Source organism: Vigna umbellata, chromosome 2, assembly GCF_029865625.1.
Source record: "Vigna umbellata cultivar VRB3 chromosome 2, Vumbellata_1.0, whole genome shotgun sequence".
Taxonomy (NCBI): domain Eukaryota; kingdom Viridiplantae; phylum Streptophyta; class Magnoliopsida; order Fabales; family Fabaceae; genus Vigna; species Vigna umbellata.
This window is the reverse complement of record NC_142166.1, coordinates 9,701,796-9,716,779: the sequence shown is the minus strand read 5'-3', so window position 1 is coordinate 9,716,779 and position 14,984 is coordinate 9,701,796. Positions and strand designations below refer to the sequence as shown.

Genomic DNA, 14,984 nt, shown 5'->3' with positions numbered 1-14,984 from the left:
TAAATTCTGAAAAATGTTATAACTACTTTTCATTAAGAAAAAGAACGCACGTATGATTAAAAATTGACTCTCTTTTTTATTTATTATTGAAAATTTAAGTGTATATTATAAAATTTGGAGAACAGCGGAGATTATAAAATAGCAGAATATATATGTATATAAGCTTAATTAATAGCAAATCACACTAGCAACATGGATAAATAATTATTTGTTGATATTATTTCCCCTTTTTCACGTCTAAACATTTCACACATAGAATGAAATCCGACAACATAATTAGATAAAATGACCCCAATTTTGTTAATGATAATGAAAACAAAGCAAATCAAAATCAAATAAATAACAACAAAAATCTTGATATATATAACTATCTTAAAGTAGAATGAAGTTTATCATATACAATCAAAGAGGCACAGAGGAAGAAATCAAACGTGTGCAATTATACTTCTCCATGAATGATAAACATTTTTCAGATAACTTTCCTAAAAATTCCATTGGAAAACAAAACCTTCATAATTTTTTTATAAATGATATCAGTCATTAAATTTCAGTATCCTACTTAACCTGGTAATACATCTCCATAAGACAAATTTTAACCTTATGAAATACGTAATTAATAGATGCAAAGATATCACACACCCACGTGTACTCACCGTGATTTTTATAATAATTATAAGATTTAAATTTTATGATCTCATGCAAATTTATTAGTTATTAAACGATGCAAAAATTATTTATTAAATTATAAATATAATGCGTGATTGTTTTGGTCAAATTTGAGTTCATTACAAGTCTCAGAGAAATATTTGACCAACAAGATAATCATTTGAAGATTAATTTCAGAACTAAACCCATATTTAATCTGAATTAATTTAAAGACAATTATATATCTTAAAATAAGAATATTTAGACTAAATTATTATTATGATGATAAAAAAAAACTGTCAAATTAAAAAACTTTATCATATAAGATTAAATATTTGACCGGCTTTATATATATTCAAAAGGAAGCGGAGACTCCGGGAGATTATAAATACCCCAAAACATTTTCACATTTCTCCACGAAACTGAAACTCTTGTTATTCTCTTCCTTTTCGGCGATGGACTCCACGAAGCAACAAGCGCAGAAGTTCCTGGTGACCGTGACGGCGGTTCTGGCCGTGCTTGCGAAGCGGGCGAGCCGGCTGCCGCGGAAGCTGAAGGCGGCGGCGCCGCCGAAGGATGAGTGGAGGATCGAACTGCGGTCGCCGAAGAAGCTTCTGAGCAACATAGGCGGCAAAAAGCTGCCGTTTCTGCCGAAGAGGAGCAAGAAGAAGCGCGGCGAGGAGGATTGGGGGAACGGCGGGGTGTGGCAGAAGACGATTCTGATGGGGGACAAGTGCGAGCCGTTGGATTTCTCGGGCGTAATCTATTACGATAGTAACGGGAAACAGGTGAACGAGATGCCTCTAAGGTCGCCACGCTCGAGTCCCGTGCCCGGGTATTATTTCATCCGCCACCGGGAACACCGCGACCACCATCCCTGAACTCTCTTTCCGCCGTGTGCATGTTCGGTCGCCGCCGTTTGCTTTTTGAAGTGGGATCGAAAAATTGTATAGAACATCCGAAAGTTGGAGATTTGGATGTTTATTGTTTAGATAAATAATCTAGCCTCTTTTAAACTATGTTTTATATTTTAATTTCTCTTTGCCTTTTTTTCCCGTGGGTGAATGAAATTTTCACAACTTTTTTCTTGGTATCAATGATAATGATCTTGATTAGCCTTTGTTACTTTTTAATATGTTATTAATACAAATTATTTATTACGAAAAAATAATTAATATCATTATTAAGTATTTTGAATGCTGAAAATATTTTCCCTTTAAGGTTAGGTTATCACACTTCTAAAGTGATATCATGAAACCTGTATTACTTGGTTGAGGAAACAAAACAAGTCCTTCAACTAGTTGCAGCTTTGTTTGTTTCATCTTTGTTTGACATAAAATTGACATTTTTAATTTATATAAAAAAAAAACTATATTCAATTATTATTTTGGGGAAATTGGTTGAGATTATATATCATAATTATTGCGCAATAATTTAATTTTTAAAAGTTTCACGTTTTTTTTTTCTAGTTTATCTCTTTGTAGTTTACTTAAAATGTGTAAAATCACGTACTTTTTGTTTATCTCTTTTAGCAAAAAGTATTGTAAGAGTTAAAAAGGATAAATCTTAATTAAGCTTAAAGTGTTTAAATAAATTTTAATTATTTTTATTAAAGTTAATAATATTTTTTCTAAAGTATTTTAACTCTAATAAATGCATGATATTTAATTTGTTGAAAAGTTATTGAAAAATAGGTGGAATAATTTGAAAAGAAAAAGAATGGTTTATGGTTGTAATAGTATTGATGGTGGGTGAATATGTAATGCAATGAGATGAGTGATGGGGTGAGCATGAAAGACAATTGACTTTTGCGTACTGTGTGTGGTGTCCAGTGGAAGTCTACTTTCAATTCATTTTATTGAAGTTGTGCTAATCTTGATGCTTTTGCGTCCACTCAACGCGGTTTCAATGTACCTCGTTTTTATGACTCTTTTTTTTATTATAATATCATATCTTCCACTTCTGGTCAACTGTTAAATTAAAACTTTAATTAAGTTTTAATTAATTATAAACTTAAATATTCTTAATTCAATTCTGTTTAAAATACCTTGTTCCATTAGTTAGTTTTCACAAATTTTGTATTTTTAATTAAATTCTCAATGTTTCATTTTGTCAGGAAAATATATTTTTATGAATTAGTTTGCATCACGATTACATGGTTAATTTTATTTTTGCTTTAATATTTAATAAAATCAAAGGAACATTATTTTTATAAAATAACTAAAGTTTTTAAACATTAATTATTTTTTAAGTTAAATATCAAAATGAAAAAAAGACACAAATCATATCGCTCCAAGCGAAGCAAAATCAAATGAAAATTATAAAATTATAAAGATATTTACATTTGGTATAATACAAAATTTTAATAAAAATTTAATTAAAAATATTGAAATTTGGGAGGCTTAAAAGTATACGAAAGATAAGGGAAGAGTACTTTTAACAGTTTATTTCATTAGTTTTAATCTATAATCTTAGTTAACCTCATTTCCGATATTTAACTAATGGAAGTTATTACCAAGTACACTTTCCTTAATTATCTATTATAAGAATTTAATAATATTTATTTTCTTGACTAATAATTGGTGTTTATGTGAACAATAAATAAAAAGTAAAGACGGTATTAAATTGTGTTTTAAAACTTTTTTTAAGGTAAAGTAAGTCAATGGGACAATGGCTTTAGGTTAGCAAACAATCTATTAATTTTTTAAATATTGATTTGTAAATATCTTCTTCTTTTGTGCATGCAATTCTCTGATATGCAATGAATGGTGATTAAAAGAAAGAAAAACTACTATTTGATTTTTGTTTGATAATATAAACTATATTCAATTTTCATTTAATTTATTGAGTTTTATTGTTATAAGTTATAGATTGAGTATTATTTAAACACTTAGTCACTTAAAAATTTTGAGTATTATTTAAAAAACAATCACTCTTGACTAAAAATCAAGTATATTTTAAACCTCAATCATCTACTAAGTATTGTTTGGACCACAAAGATTATTTGCTAATAGAAAGTATTATTTAGACACATTAAATACATAATATAGCTTTTGAGAGCTTTTGAACTTATATAGTTTTATCTTCTTCGTTTATCGAGTGTGAATGTGAAGATACATTAAATACATAATATTAAATATCTCTCGTTTCTTCAATAAACATTTCAATTTATACATGAATGTTAGGTCAAATAGTTTGTTACTAAAAATAAAGTAAAAGGAGAGACCATGCAAGACATATAGCTTTATTAGAGTTAATTTGAGTTTAGACCTGTGTTACTACTGAGTAGGTTAGACTGACCGGCCATGTAGGGGCGATGGAAGTGTTACTACTGAGTAGGTTAGACCGACTGGACATGCAGGGGCGATGAAAGTCAATCATTCCCGGTCGCCCACTAGAGTAATACTCGTGTGAACTCTCCAGCCGTGGAGACAACCTTCGTTTGCTGGAGACAATCTTTGAATGTCAATAAATGCATAATTAATGATATAACAGTCACCGTGAAGTAGTTAAGGTTTGCATTGATCGTCATTAAGAAGTAAATTAATGGATTATATTCCTTGAAACCCTATAAATAACAACTGATTAGGAAGGTAAAAGCTTTGATTTCTGACTTTAACTAGACTTGCGGAGATAAATTCTTACTTGAGCGTCAGAGTGTTTCCTGCAGGTCACCCCCATTTGAGAATAGAGAGAGGAAGATCCAGGCGGTAAGACCGGAGCAAGGAGGACCGATCGACGGAGGCGGAGCATTTCCGAGCAGAAGCAGCTGGAGTTTTCCTCGTCTCATTCCAGCAGAAACAGAAAGTATTATTTAGACAACAACCACTTTTGATTAAAACAAAATATTATTTAAATGATATTGTTGAAATTTAATCACTCTTGACTAAGCAAATCAAACCTATACGAAAGTGTGATCACAAAAATTATGCACTATCTTCTAATTTATTATATAAATACCATGATATTTTTTTATAAAGTTTGTCAAGTCACAAAAGAATTTTGACAACATTCTGACATTTGATAGTTGAATGTGTTTTTTTTGACAAAGATAATTTTATATAGAGTTTGAAAGAAGGATTCATTGCAAAAATAATTTAATTATTGAGAGCTTTTGAACTTATATAGTTTTATCTTCTTAGTTTATCGAGTGTGAATGTGAAGATACATTAAATACATAATATTAAATATCTCTCGTTTCTTCAATAAACATTTCAATTTATATATGAATGTTAGGTCAAATAGTTTGTTACTAAAAATAAAGTAAAAGGAGAGAACATGCAAGACATATAGCTTTGTTAGAGTTAATTTGAGTTTATATGATTGTTGAAACAAATAAATTTGAATAATATCTTAAGAGATACTGATATAGATTTATACACTGTGTTGATCGTATTGATAAACATATCTTGCCATAAAGTTATAAGCTTTAAGAATGTTTTCTTTAAATGCAATGTAAAATTTGTGAATGTTTCACTTATTAGACAAAATAAAATTTGTCAAATATTATATCATTTATCAAATAAAATACATACATTTTACATAATTTGTTTTTATTACTCAAAATAAACCACATTCACATCAACTTTATTCAGCAAACACTTAATCAAAACTATATATAGGATTATTGAATTTTTACTATAACAGTTTATATATATATATATATATATATATATATATATATATATATATATATATAAATGTATTTATAATATAAAAGTAATTTAAAAAATTACTATTTTTAAATAGCATATAGTTAACTTTATAAATGTTATGTATAAAAAACTATAATGTTATATAGAGAATTAAGTTATATTTTTTTAACATCCTTTTCTACACCAATATTTATATAAATACGATTTATTTTAATTTTTATCCATATAATTTTTCTAATTTTTTTTAACCATTCCTTTTACTTCAAAATTCCTGATGTTGATGTTGGTTATTAGTTTTGATAATTATCCACCCACATTAATCCATAATCATAAAAAATACCTATTTTATTTATTCTAACTCATTTGTTTGATTTATGTTGATTCAATAAAATAAAATCAACCAATTCAATTGTAATCTTTATTTTAAATATGTATGTTCTATTGATTTATATAATTTTTAATGTTATTATAACTACTTAATTTAATTGTTTTTATCATTTTGAATAAGTTTTAATTCAGTTAAAAAAGGGTTAAATATGTTTTTAGTCCCTAAACTATTGACAGTTTCTGGTTTTCGTCCCTCTTCCAAAGTAAGGTACAATTTAGTCCTCAATCTTTAAAAAACGTTCGTTTTAGTCGAAAAAACGAACGTTTTGAGGACTAAAACGAGGACTAAAAACAAAATTTTGAGGACTAAAACGAACGTTTTTCTAAAGAATGAGGACCAAATTGTACCTTACTTTGGAAGAGGGACGAAAACCAGAAACGGCCAATAGTTTAGGGACTAAAAACATATTTAACCCGTTAAAAAAAGTTAGGTATATTTAAAATTATGCCGCAAAATAATAGCATAAATACATTTTTAAAATTTTTTAACTTTTATATTCTATTTATGTTGCAAATAAAACAACTATAATTTAATAAATAAAATAATAATTTTAAACGTCAAATGTGATTATCCAAAAGATATTCATTGGGAAGATAATTCTTATTGAAGTGCTTATACTAGAAAACGTAAAATTGAGTGAATTGTATACAGATGTAAAATTAAGCACCCCAAATTAAAACCTCCTCGGAAATGACATACGAATATTTATATTATTATGGTAGAATAAGATATCAAATGACACTTCACAGTATAAAGATTTAATATTTGTTCTATAACAAAAAATATGTTAAAATAAAAACGTGATTGATAAGAATAAAGAGCAAAACAACTTTTGTCTTAGCATAAATTGTATATCAAATTACATAAGAATGTATAATGAATTTAGCATATATATATATATATATATAAATTGATTTTATATTTTATTTTTAATAATATAAGAACTAAAAAATAATATCGAAAAAATATACATTAACGTACACACATACCACTTCTGTACATACACATTACCATACAACACCTACATTGTTAAGAAGATTTTAAAATCCCCAGTCACATCTTTAATGTACAATATTATCACGTGACATTCTTCTAAAGATACTTTTGTATTAAACATGTATTGTCCGAGGTTAATGCTTGTGTATTTTTCTTGGTTTTTATCCTTTTAATTTTTCTTTTCTGAGCCATCTAATAATATTTCGTGAGATTTTTTATCTTTCTATTTGTATGTTACATTGTCTTCTAATCATTTTACTATTCTTTACAAGATATTAACGGAGAACAATTTATGTTTATTTAGCTTTAAAGTAATTTAAGTTGATTAACATTGAACAAAACTTGGTATATCAAAATCTAGTATTGTTTATTATCGTAGAAAACTTTGAATAATTAGTTGAAAATGATGTAAACTTTCTTCTAAGTTTGTCATGATAGAATGCATAAAAACTCCAAAACTGAAAAACAATACTTAAAAAAATGTTATATATATATATATATATATATATATATATTGTAAATATTTAGAAAATGACATTTTTAGATATGGTAGTAATTTAAAAATAATGAAACTCAATTATTTAAATATTAAATGATTTTAATATAAATAGTTTCGTTAGTAACAAATTTCATTATTTAAAATATATATATATATATATATATATATATATATTGTAAATATTTAGAAAATGAAATTTTTAGATATGGTAGTAATTTAAAAACAGTGAAACTCAATTATTTAAATATTAAATGATTTTAATATAAATAGTTTCAAACAAATTTTATTATTTTAAAATATAAATATATATATATATATATATATATATGTATATATATATATATATTTATATTGTAAATATTTAGAGAATGACATTTTTAGATGTGATAGTAATTTAAAAATAGTAAAACTCAATTATTTAAATATTAAAGGATTTTAATATAAATAGTTTCGTTACGAACAAATTTTATTATTTTAAAATATATTATCATTTTAGAAATCATTTTTCTAGAATCTTCTGACATTTTTCTAAGGGTTTTCACTTCTTATTTATATGTTTGAATATTAGAAACCACTTAAGTGATTCTTGCAACGAGATCTTTAAGTTTAATCGATTAGTTTCTTTATAGAGTAAGTTGGTTTATGCTCCTTTCTTTGGTCAATTTCATTTTCCTTTTTGTATGTAAGCTTTTTGTGGTTGCATGTGATGTATGAGTCTTCTATAAAACTCTATGTTGATCAGTGGTCCTAATGGTATGCACTGATCATGTTTTCATTGTTCGTAGGAGCAGATAGAAGTTCATGTGCATTTGGTACTATTTTAGGTCCTTTAGAACTGTTTGGTAATCTATAAGGTAAGGGAAGCTAAATACATTGTTTTAAGTTGTAAGTACTTTGATAATATGAGTTGGAATGTTTAATTTGAATTAAATGGATTGAGATTGCTAGAATTGTGTTGTATTACAACATGATTGCATGAATTTGGTTTGAATATGCGTTGTCTGATATTGAAAGAACCTTGTTGTGATTTATTGTTGAATGTACCTATTTTGGATGCTTAAACTGGTGGATTTAATGTTATAATTGATTGGAAATGTCAGTTGGGTCTTGATATAGTGAAAGTTAAAGTAATTGTTGGTTTTTGGTCTAAAATAAGGGGTTTTGACATGTGAAATTCTATAAGAGTTAAGTTATGAGCGAACCTAATGTTTGAAGTCTATTTTTGAGTCATTTAGAACTTGGTTAGCCTTTTGTTTTGCCGAAATATGGTATTTTGATATGCTAAGTTATTTGTTTGAGCTGTGGTGGTTGTTGGTTTGATATAATGTACTAAGTCGTTGTCCAATTAAGCAAATTAGTATTCAATATGATGTTTAAACATGTTTTCTAACTAATTATAGTGTTAATAATATCAATTTGGTCATTTGGATAAGTCTCTAGTTCAATTAGATCAAGTTTTGAAGTTTCTGATTTCTTATATGGTGTTGAGGGTCATTGGTATAGAGTTAAGTGTTAGCCTTTCAATGGCATGGGTTTTGACCTCTGGATGTGTGGCGCTGAGCAGCGACTCCGTACCACTAAGCGTTGGCCTTCCAGTGGTCTTTGTTTGGTCTCTAGACGCAGGATGCTGAGTGGTGGTCCTGTATCATTGAGCGCGCCCTGCTGCGATTTATGTTTTTGGTTTTCTGTGTTTTTCTTATTCTTGATTTGGCTTAGACTGATGTAAATTGATTCTATGCGTGTGTATGTTGTAGTTGAATGGATAATAGTACTCATGGATGTGTTATATGTATGATTATGTTCAAATGAAATGGAATATGTGAATTAAGTATGTTGTGATAGGAATTCCACAAGGAAATCCTTATCGTTGTTCTGTAGTGTGATGTATTGAAGTAGGAATTCTGAGATTGGGAATGATTCTGACACTCTTAATAACTTCCAATCTCAAGTAAAGAAGGATGATTACGTCATTAAAAGTAGCAAGAAGTCCTTAGTCTAATGGTCATGTATTGGCTATAGATGTTTAACAGATTAACATTGGTGTGTGGTAGTTTGATGTGAAAGGGTTGTTTCACCACACTAGTGGCATGTCCCCCATGAGTTCAACATCAATATAGATATATCAATATATGTATTAAGATGTTCAATGTTTAAAGTTGATATGTTTATTTTTGTATTGTTTGATTTGAACAATTATTGAGATATTCATTATTTAAATTGTATGAATGTTTTTTTGGTACTTTAGCTTATCTTTTTGTCTTTGTTTGTGTGTGTATTTTTCTTTTTGACAATGATCATCTTAATGGTTTGAACATAAAATGATGTTTTTAGTGAGTAAGTGTAACAAATAATAGAACTGAGGCTTAAAGTCAAACGTTTGGTCTTTTTTTATATAAGTTATATTACGCTTTTGGTTTATTATAGTAAATATTTCTCTGGTGTAGGATTATATATATATTTTTTGCTATTACATGTTATATTTAGATAATTATAATAATAATTTATATGTTTTTCTCGAATTAATTGTTTTGTATTATTAAAAATGTGATGAAAAATATGAAAATTGGGATGTTGATTAATGATAACGCTGTAAAAGCCTTTAATAAATTAATGGAAGTTATTTCAAACATTTAAACCTAAATATATGCGATGATTAAGAAGCGGACTGCAATTTGGGAAATTGAAAGGGGTTGCTATGATGACAAAGGTGAGAAGATGAACCATTTTGAAAAATGTGTCTTTTCAGAAGAAGTAACAAGTGGACAATAAACAGTAATTATAGGCCACATAGGTAAGTTTTAGGAAATAAATGTCAAAAATGAATTTACAATTAATTAGAAATGCATAATTCCATTATTGAGTTGAATATGGTGACGAAGTACTTGTTTTTTTCATTACGAAAATCAAAATGACAAATAAAAAAAGAGTGTAATGGTGTTGCTCACCAACTTTCTATTTTAGTTTATACATTTTTTTCATATAATTTTGATAATTAATGATATATTATTATATTACATGTTTATCCATTTAAACCGGCAGTTGTTAATTATCACTTGTTTATTTTTCTTTTCGAGTAGAAGATTTTTCGAGGCATTGTTCGTCACACAAGTTTTGAAATAAATTATATACCATGGATTAGGTAAACAAATTAGTTTAATTAAATAATAGGGTTAAATATATTTTTAGTCCCTTTTAGTTTTAATCATTTTTTAAAATTTGGGTATATTCTTATCTCTAAGGAAACTATAATTTTTCGTCTTCCAAAACTAACGATATTAAAACTAGCTATCGTCTGACTACGTGTGATGAAATGTTTGATTGCTAACGTTTGCCACATTGGTATTTTTTCAATGCAAAGTCAGAACATAATCAAAATTATAACTTCTGGAAGTAGAAAATAATGATGACGTATCAAGAGTGACGTGTCAGTGATTGTTGCGTGGACATTTTGCTTTAAACATCCTTAACCAAAATGATAAAATTAAACATAAATTACAATATAAGGATACATTGAACATTCGAAAAACAATGAGCTTCACATTAAAGAAATAATTGACAAAAATACGGATCAAAAGTGGTATTAAGTTAAATATAAATTTTAAAATATATTTAATTTAATATTTATAACAAAATATTTGTTTAGTGATATACTCATACCAATAAAATACAAAAATATTTATAACAAGGAAAAAAAAACTATTTTAATATTGGTGTTGATTTGAGAAATTATTTTTGTTTTATTGGGCAAAACATGGTTTTTGTGTTTCTAAATTCGTGACAAATTACGTTGCTCCCAATTTCATATGGGAATACTGAGAATTTGACGACCATGAATGTTGGCCACTGTAGGAATAGGTAGCAAGTAAAACGAAAATTGTGTCCTATATAAGAGTTGGTGACATTCTAAATTAGAAATACCTACCCTACTCCCATTCAAGGTCGGTCACAGTAACCGTTTAAACTCTCCATCATCATAAATGCTATTTATATCATATTTTCTACACATCATCACAATGCTCATCATCCTAACTAAAGTCGTCATGATCTTCTAAAACTTTTTTCTTAAGAGAAATAAATCGAATGAATTAAATATGATTTTAATTATACTTAAAGTTGCTATGTTATTATTACTTTTAATTATTATTGAAGTAGTGTATGCGTGACATAAATTCATATCAAATCACGTTAGGTTGTGTCATCTTGTATAACTTTATTTCAAATCATATTATATTAAAATTATGTCAATCTTGCATTACTTCAATTTAAAATTAAAAAAATAAAATAAAACTAGATTAAATGTAATCAAAGTCGTGTTTTGATCCATATAATTTCTTTTCTCAGACAAAAATTGTGTAGAATCATTACAATTTCATTTTGAAATCGTGTTATGCATATATAACTTCTTTCCAATAAAATAATGTCAAGCTAGCACAACTAATTCATATACATAATTATTATTTTTTTTGTATTTCAGTAAAAAGTTGTGACAAAAATTACACTGAAAAAACCTCCAAATTATAAGATAATGTTTATTCTTTTACTTTGTGCTTTACTCCAATTTTCTCTAGAGTACTTTATTATATTTTACTTTTTATTGAATAGCACTACTAAAAAAAATACTTTTTTTACCATGGGTGTTTCATCTTATTTAATAACTAATGCATGATTAGTTTTATATAATAGTTACATATTTATGTAGAATTAAGTGTTTTGTATGTAATAATATATTATAAAGCTTTTCAAGTGCCGTATCAGTATAAAATGTGATATTTATTTGTAAAATATTAACTTTTTAAATTTTTTTTTCATGTAAGCAGGGTTTATAGGTCATATATATTCTTTTCATATTTTCTTTTTAAAAATAACTTTATGTTATAATTAAGAGGGATAATCAAGATAAACAACAGTTTAGTATTAAAGAATGCTTATTCTTTATTTTAAAAAGAGATGAGGATGATAACCCATAGTGACTTAGAACATTAGTTGTATACTATAAATGATAGTGATAATCAAGTTTTTTTTTATAGGTTGGAAAGGAGAATTGGATATAGGAAAATGTTTATTATATTGTTTTCATAACTTGGGAAAAGTTTGAAATCGTCCTTTCTTAAATAAACTTGATAATTTTTGTATGGAATCCTAGACGTATTGGTGGAGCTCTTTCACAATTTCTAGCTAATGAAGCTGTACTTATATTTGTCATTTTCTTAAAACTTGCACCATTTTAGTAGAATGGGAGTTGAATTTCAGCATTCACTATATAGATAACCTTAACGAATCAAGTGCAAAGTTGAAATAGAAAACGAATTCAACAAAAAATTGATTGGTAACATTAAAGACACAGGTGGTTTTCTCCATTCAATGCACCATCATTTTCAAAGTGTCACCACAAATTCAACTGTGTTTCATACAATTAAGGATATTGTTATCTGATCCATGCACATGCTAGCAAAATCAGGGAAAAGAATAAAAATGCCACCAGATACACCATTATGATTTTGATCCTGACACCAACGCTAGAAATGGCTTCATTCCTTGAATACACTTCATCAGAATGAACAACTATTTTCCTGGCACCTTCATTCTCTTCAATGGAATCAACGTTGATGGAGTTCACTTTAGAAGTGAGCTCCACGATCTTCCCAGATATCTCTTCTTTCTCATCTTCTGCACTCTGAACAAGCTCTGCAATGTCTGAATGAGTAGATAGTTTAACTGAATCACTGAAAGAGACTCTATTCTTCTTTGCCAATAATTTGGATGTAGTATTAGAATTCACATTTTGGAGTAAGTTCATCACTGGGGTATTACCACTGTTCACTGCCTTGGATACATATGATCCAATATTTGACATGGAAAAGGATAACCTACGTATTAAGCCAGGGCTGCTACCTAGATTTCTACCTTTTGATGAAATTTTGTTACACCAATCTTTGGTTTTTCTCCATCCCTTCATTTTCATACTACTGTTACTACTTTGGCTACTAGAAGAGCTTGCAAAGGTGGTGGTTTCAATTTCATCACTCTCATCTAATGTGACACTGGAGGAGACGCTTTCAAGCTCAAGGTCAATTGTATCAGATGTTGATGCATGCTTTTTCTCACAGAGTTCTTCGCTTGAATTCTTGTTGCAATCTCTTCTTGAGGCCTTTCTACTTTGTCTTTGATTATCCTGAATTTCAAACCTCAACAATGTGTAAAGCCACCTTTGGTACACAACTTCCTCGACCATGTCAAATCTGTTTCTCTGCAATGTTTCAACTAGCTCTGAAAGTTCTTCATGCACATGTTGTAAACCAGCAATTTCTTCTTCTAGTCTTGACCTTTTTTGCTCCTGCACATGTAATAACACAGTGCTAAATTCGTAATGCTTGAAGCTAGTGAATAAATTCTAACAAAAAAGAACTAGGGAAAAAAAAATATTTCTAGGTAGAGAATGTCAGAAAGGTTTCAAAAGGTTTTGTTTTTTCTCGTATCTATAACTATGGTTGAGTGTTACTCACCTCTGTTCTGATTCTTGCTTGGGCAGTAGCCAACTTAACTTTTGTCTCCCTTTTTTCCAATTCAAGCTCTTTGTTTTTCCTCTTCAGTTCCAAAACTTCCACCTCTATGTCTTGAACATCTTTGAGTTTCTTATTTGTTGAAGAATTTTCCCCTGAACTTTGAAACTTCTTAAATTCAGTCACTTGCTGTTGGAGCATCAATATCTGCTCCCTCGCAGGACCTGCATCACCCTTTTTCCTTTGTATCTCATTTATCATTTTCTTTGCAACATCTAGCTGATTTTTTGACATTTGATCATCTCTTATTTTTTCTCGCATAATTTCACTATCTGACCGAAAGGAAGCAATGGTTTTTTCAAGAAAGTCCACTTTTTCTGTCTTTTCCTCCAACTGTTTTTGCATTTGAGCAATGGCAGATTGCTTTTCCTTTAGACCATTCAATTCAAGAAGCTTCTTTTCAAGCTTTGCTTCTCTCCGCTTGTAATTTGGTACCAAATTCTGCACTGTGTCCTTCACCGTAAGATTGTACATTTTCTCATCACCTAATAGCAGCTCCAAGTCCTTAAATTCTCCTGTCAGCAGATTTTTTGGCATTTCAAAGTTAATCTCCTTCTCTTCATTCTGCAACAAAAAGCAAATTCTACAGTGAGTTTCTTTCAACATTCCTATTCCTTTTTTTGACAAACACATGGAGGGTACTTCACTACCTGTCTCACTTTATTATTAACCTTAACAGTGCTATTTTCCACCTCTTCAAACTCTTGTTCTAAGAGTGACCCGTCACTTCCTTAGCACCCCATAAGCATCATGCAAAAGAGTAGAATAAATCAACATAACGAAGACACAGAAATGAATGAAGTAACATCCCTTCCAAAAATTACCAAACTTTTTTGTGAAAAGAAAAAAAAATGGCATTTTTATTAATAGATTAAAGATGTTGGCACCTGAACATTTTAATGTACCCTTTTTCCTTGTAGAAGAACTGGTTTTTGTGCGCGAAATCCTTATTGCAGCAACTGAAGCTACAATCATGAAACTCACTCTGATAATCATGTTGTTCTCTACAAAAGCAAGAACAATTTTGACTTTGGTGCATCCCACTGAAGTGAACCCAGTGAAATCCTTTAAAAATCAGAACATTCTTATCAACTTCATAGAACATATCCAAGTTAAAATATCTATATCAGTGAAGCTAATCACTAAGCAGTGGCTGGCTTTCCTCAACACTATGGAATTGATTGCAATTGGAAGAAAATGAAACCCAATTTTGTATTTATTGTACGCTCATTTTTTGGGCT

The 14,984-nt window shown here is 28.5% G+C and overlaps 2 protein-coding genes across 4 annotated transcripts; one reads left to right on the top strand and one right to left on the bottom strand.

The window, feature by feature from the left end:
- Window positions 1–1,034: 1,034 nt before the first annotated feature.
- LOC124845707 (uncharacterized) lies at window positions 1,035–1,770 on the top strand. Its single transcript, XM_047322853.2, has one exon. It carries the CDS (start codon window positions 1,101–1,103, stop codon window positions 1,524–1,526), a length of 426 nt encoding a protein of 141 aa, XP_047178809.1. The 5' UTR covers window positions 1,035–1,100; the 3' UTR covers window positions 1,527–1,770.
- A 10,720-nt stretch (window positions 1,771–12,490) lies between these two features.
- On the bottom strand, window positions 12,491–14,890 carry LOC124845708 (protein CHUP1, chloroplastic-like). 3 transcript variants are annotated; one of them, XM_088106043.1, is made up of 4 exons: window positions 14,631–14,890; window positions 14,394–14,469; window positions 13,687–14,307; window positions 12,491–13,517 (listed from the first exon to the last, which is right to left on the bottom strand). In XM_088106043.1, exons 1-4 carry the CDS (start codon window positions 14,846–14,848, stop codon window positions 12,609–12,611), a joined length of 1,824 nt encoding a protein of 607 aa, XP_087962169.1. In that variant the 5' UTR covers window positions 14,849–14,890; the 3' UTR covers window positions 12,491–12,608. The 3 variants fall into 3 exon arrangements, with proteins under 3 accessions (XP_087962169.1, XP_087962170.1, XP_087962171.1); XM_088106044.1 differs by having other exon boundaries at window positions 14,394–14,473; window positions 14,631–14,839; XM_088106045.1 differs by having other exon boundaries at window positions 14,394–14,473; window positions 14,649–14,839.
- Window positions 14,891–14,984: the final 94 nt, after the last annotated feature.

What these genes read in the sequence shown, in the direction of transcription:
- LOC124845707 (XM_047322853.2), top strand. Translation starts at nt 1,101, where the DNA reads ATGGACTCCACGAAGCAACAAGCGCAGAAGTTCCTGGTGACCGTGACG.
- LOC124845708 (XM_088106043.1), bottom strand. Translation starts at nt 14,848, where the DNA reads ATGTTCTATGAAGTTGATAAGAATGTTCTGATTTTTAAAGGATTTCAC. An exon ending in GGGTACATTAAAATGTTCAG is followed by an intron (nt 14,470 to 14,630) that starts GTGCCAACATCT and finishes GTGCTAAGGAAG; the next exon opens with TGACGGGTCACTCTTAGAAC. An exon ending in TTAATAATAAAGTGAGACAG is followed by an intron (nt 14,308 to 14,393) that starts GTAGTGAAGTAC and finishes TTTTTGTTGCAG; the next exon opens with AATGAAGAGAAGGAGATTAA.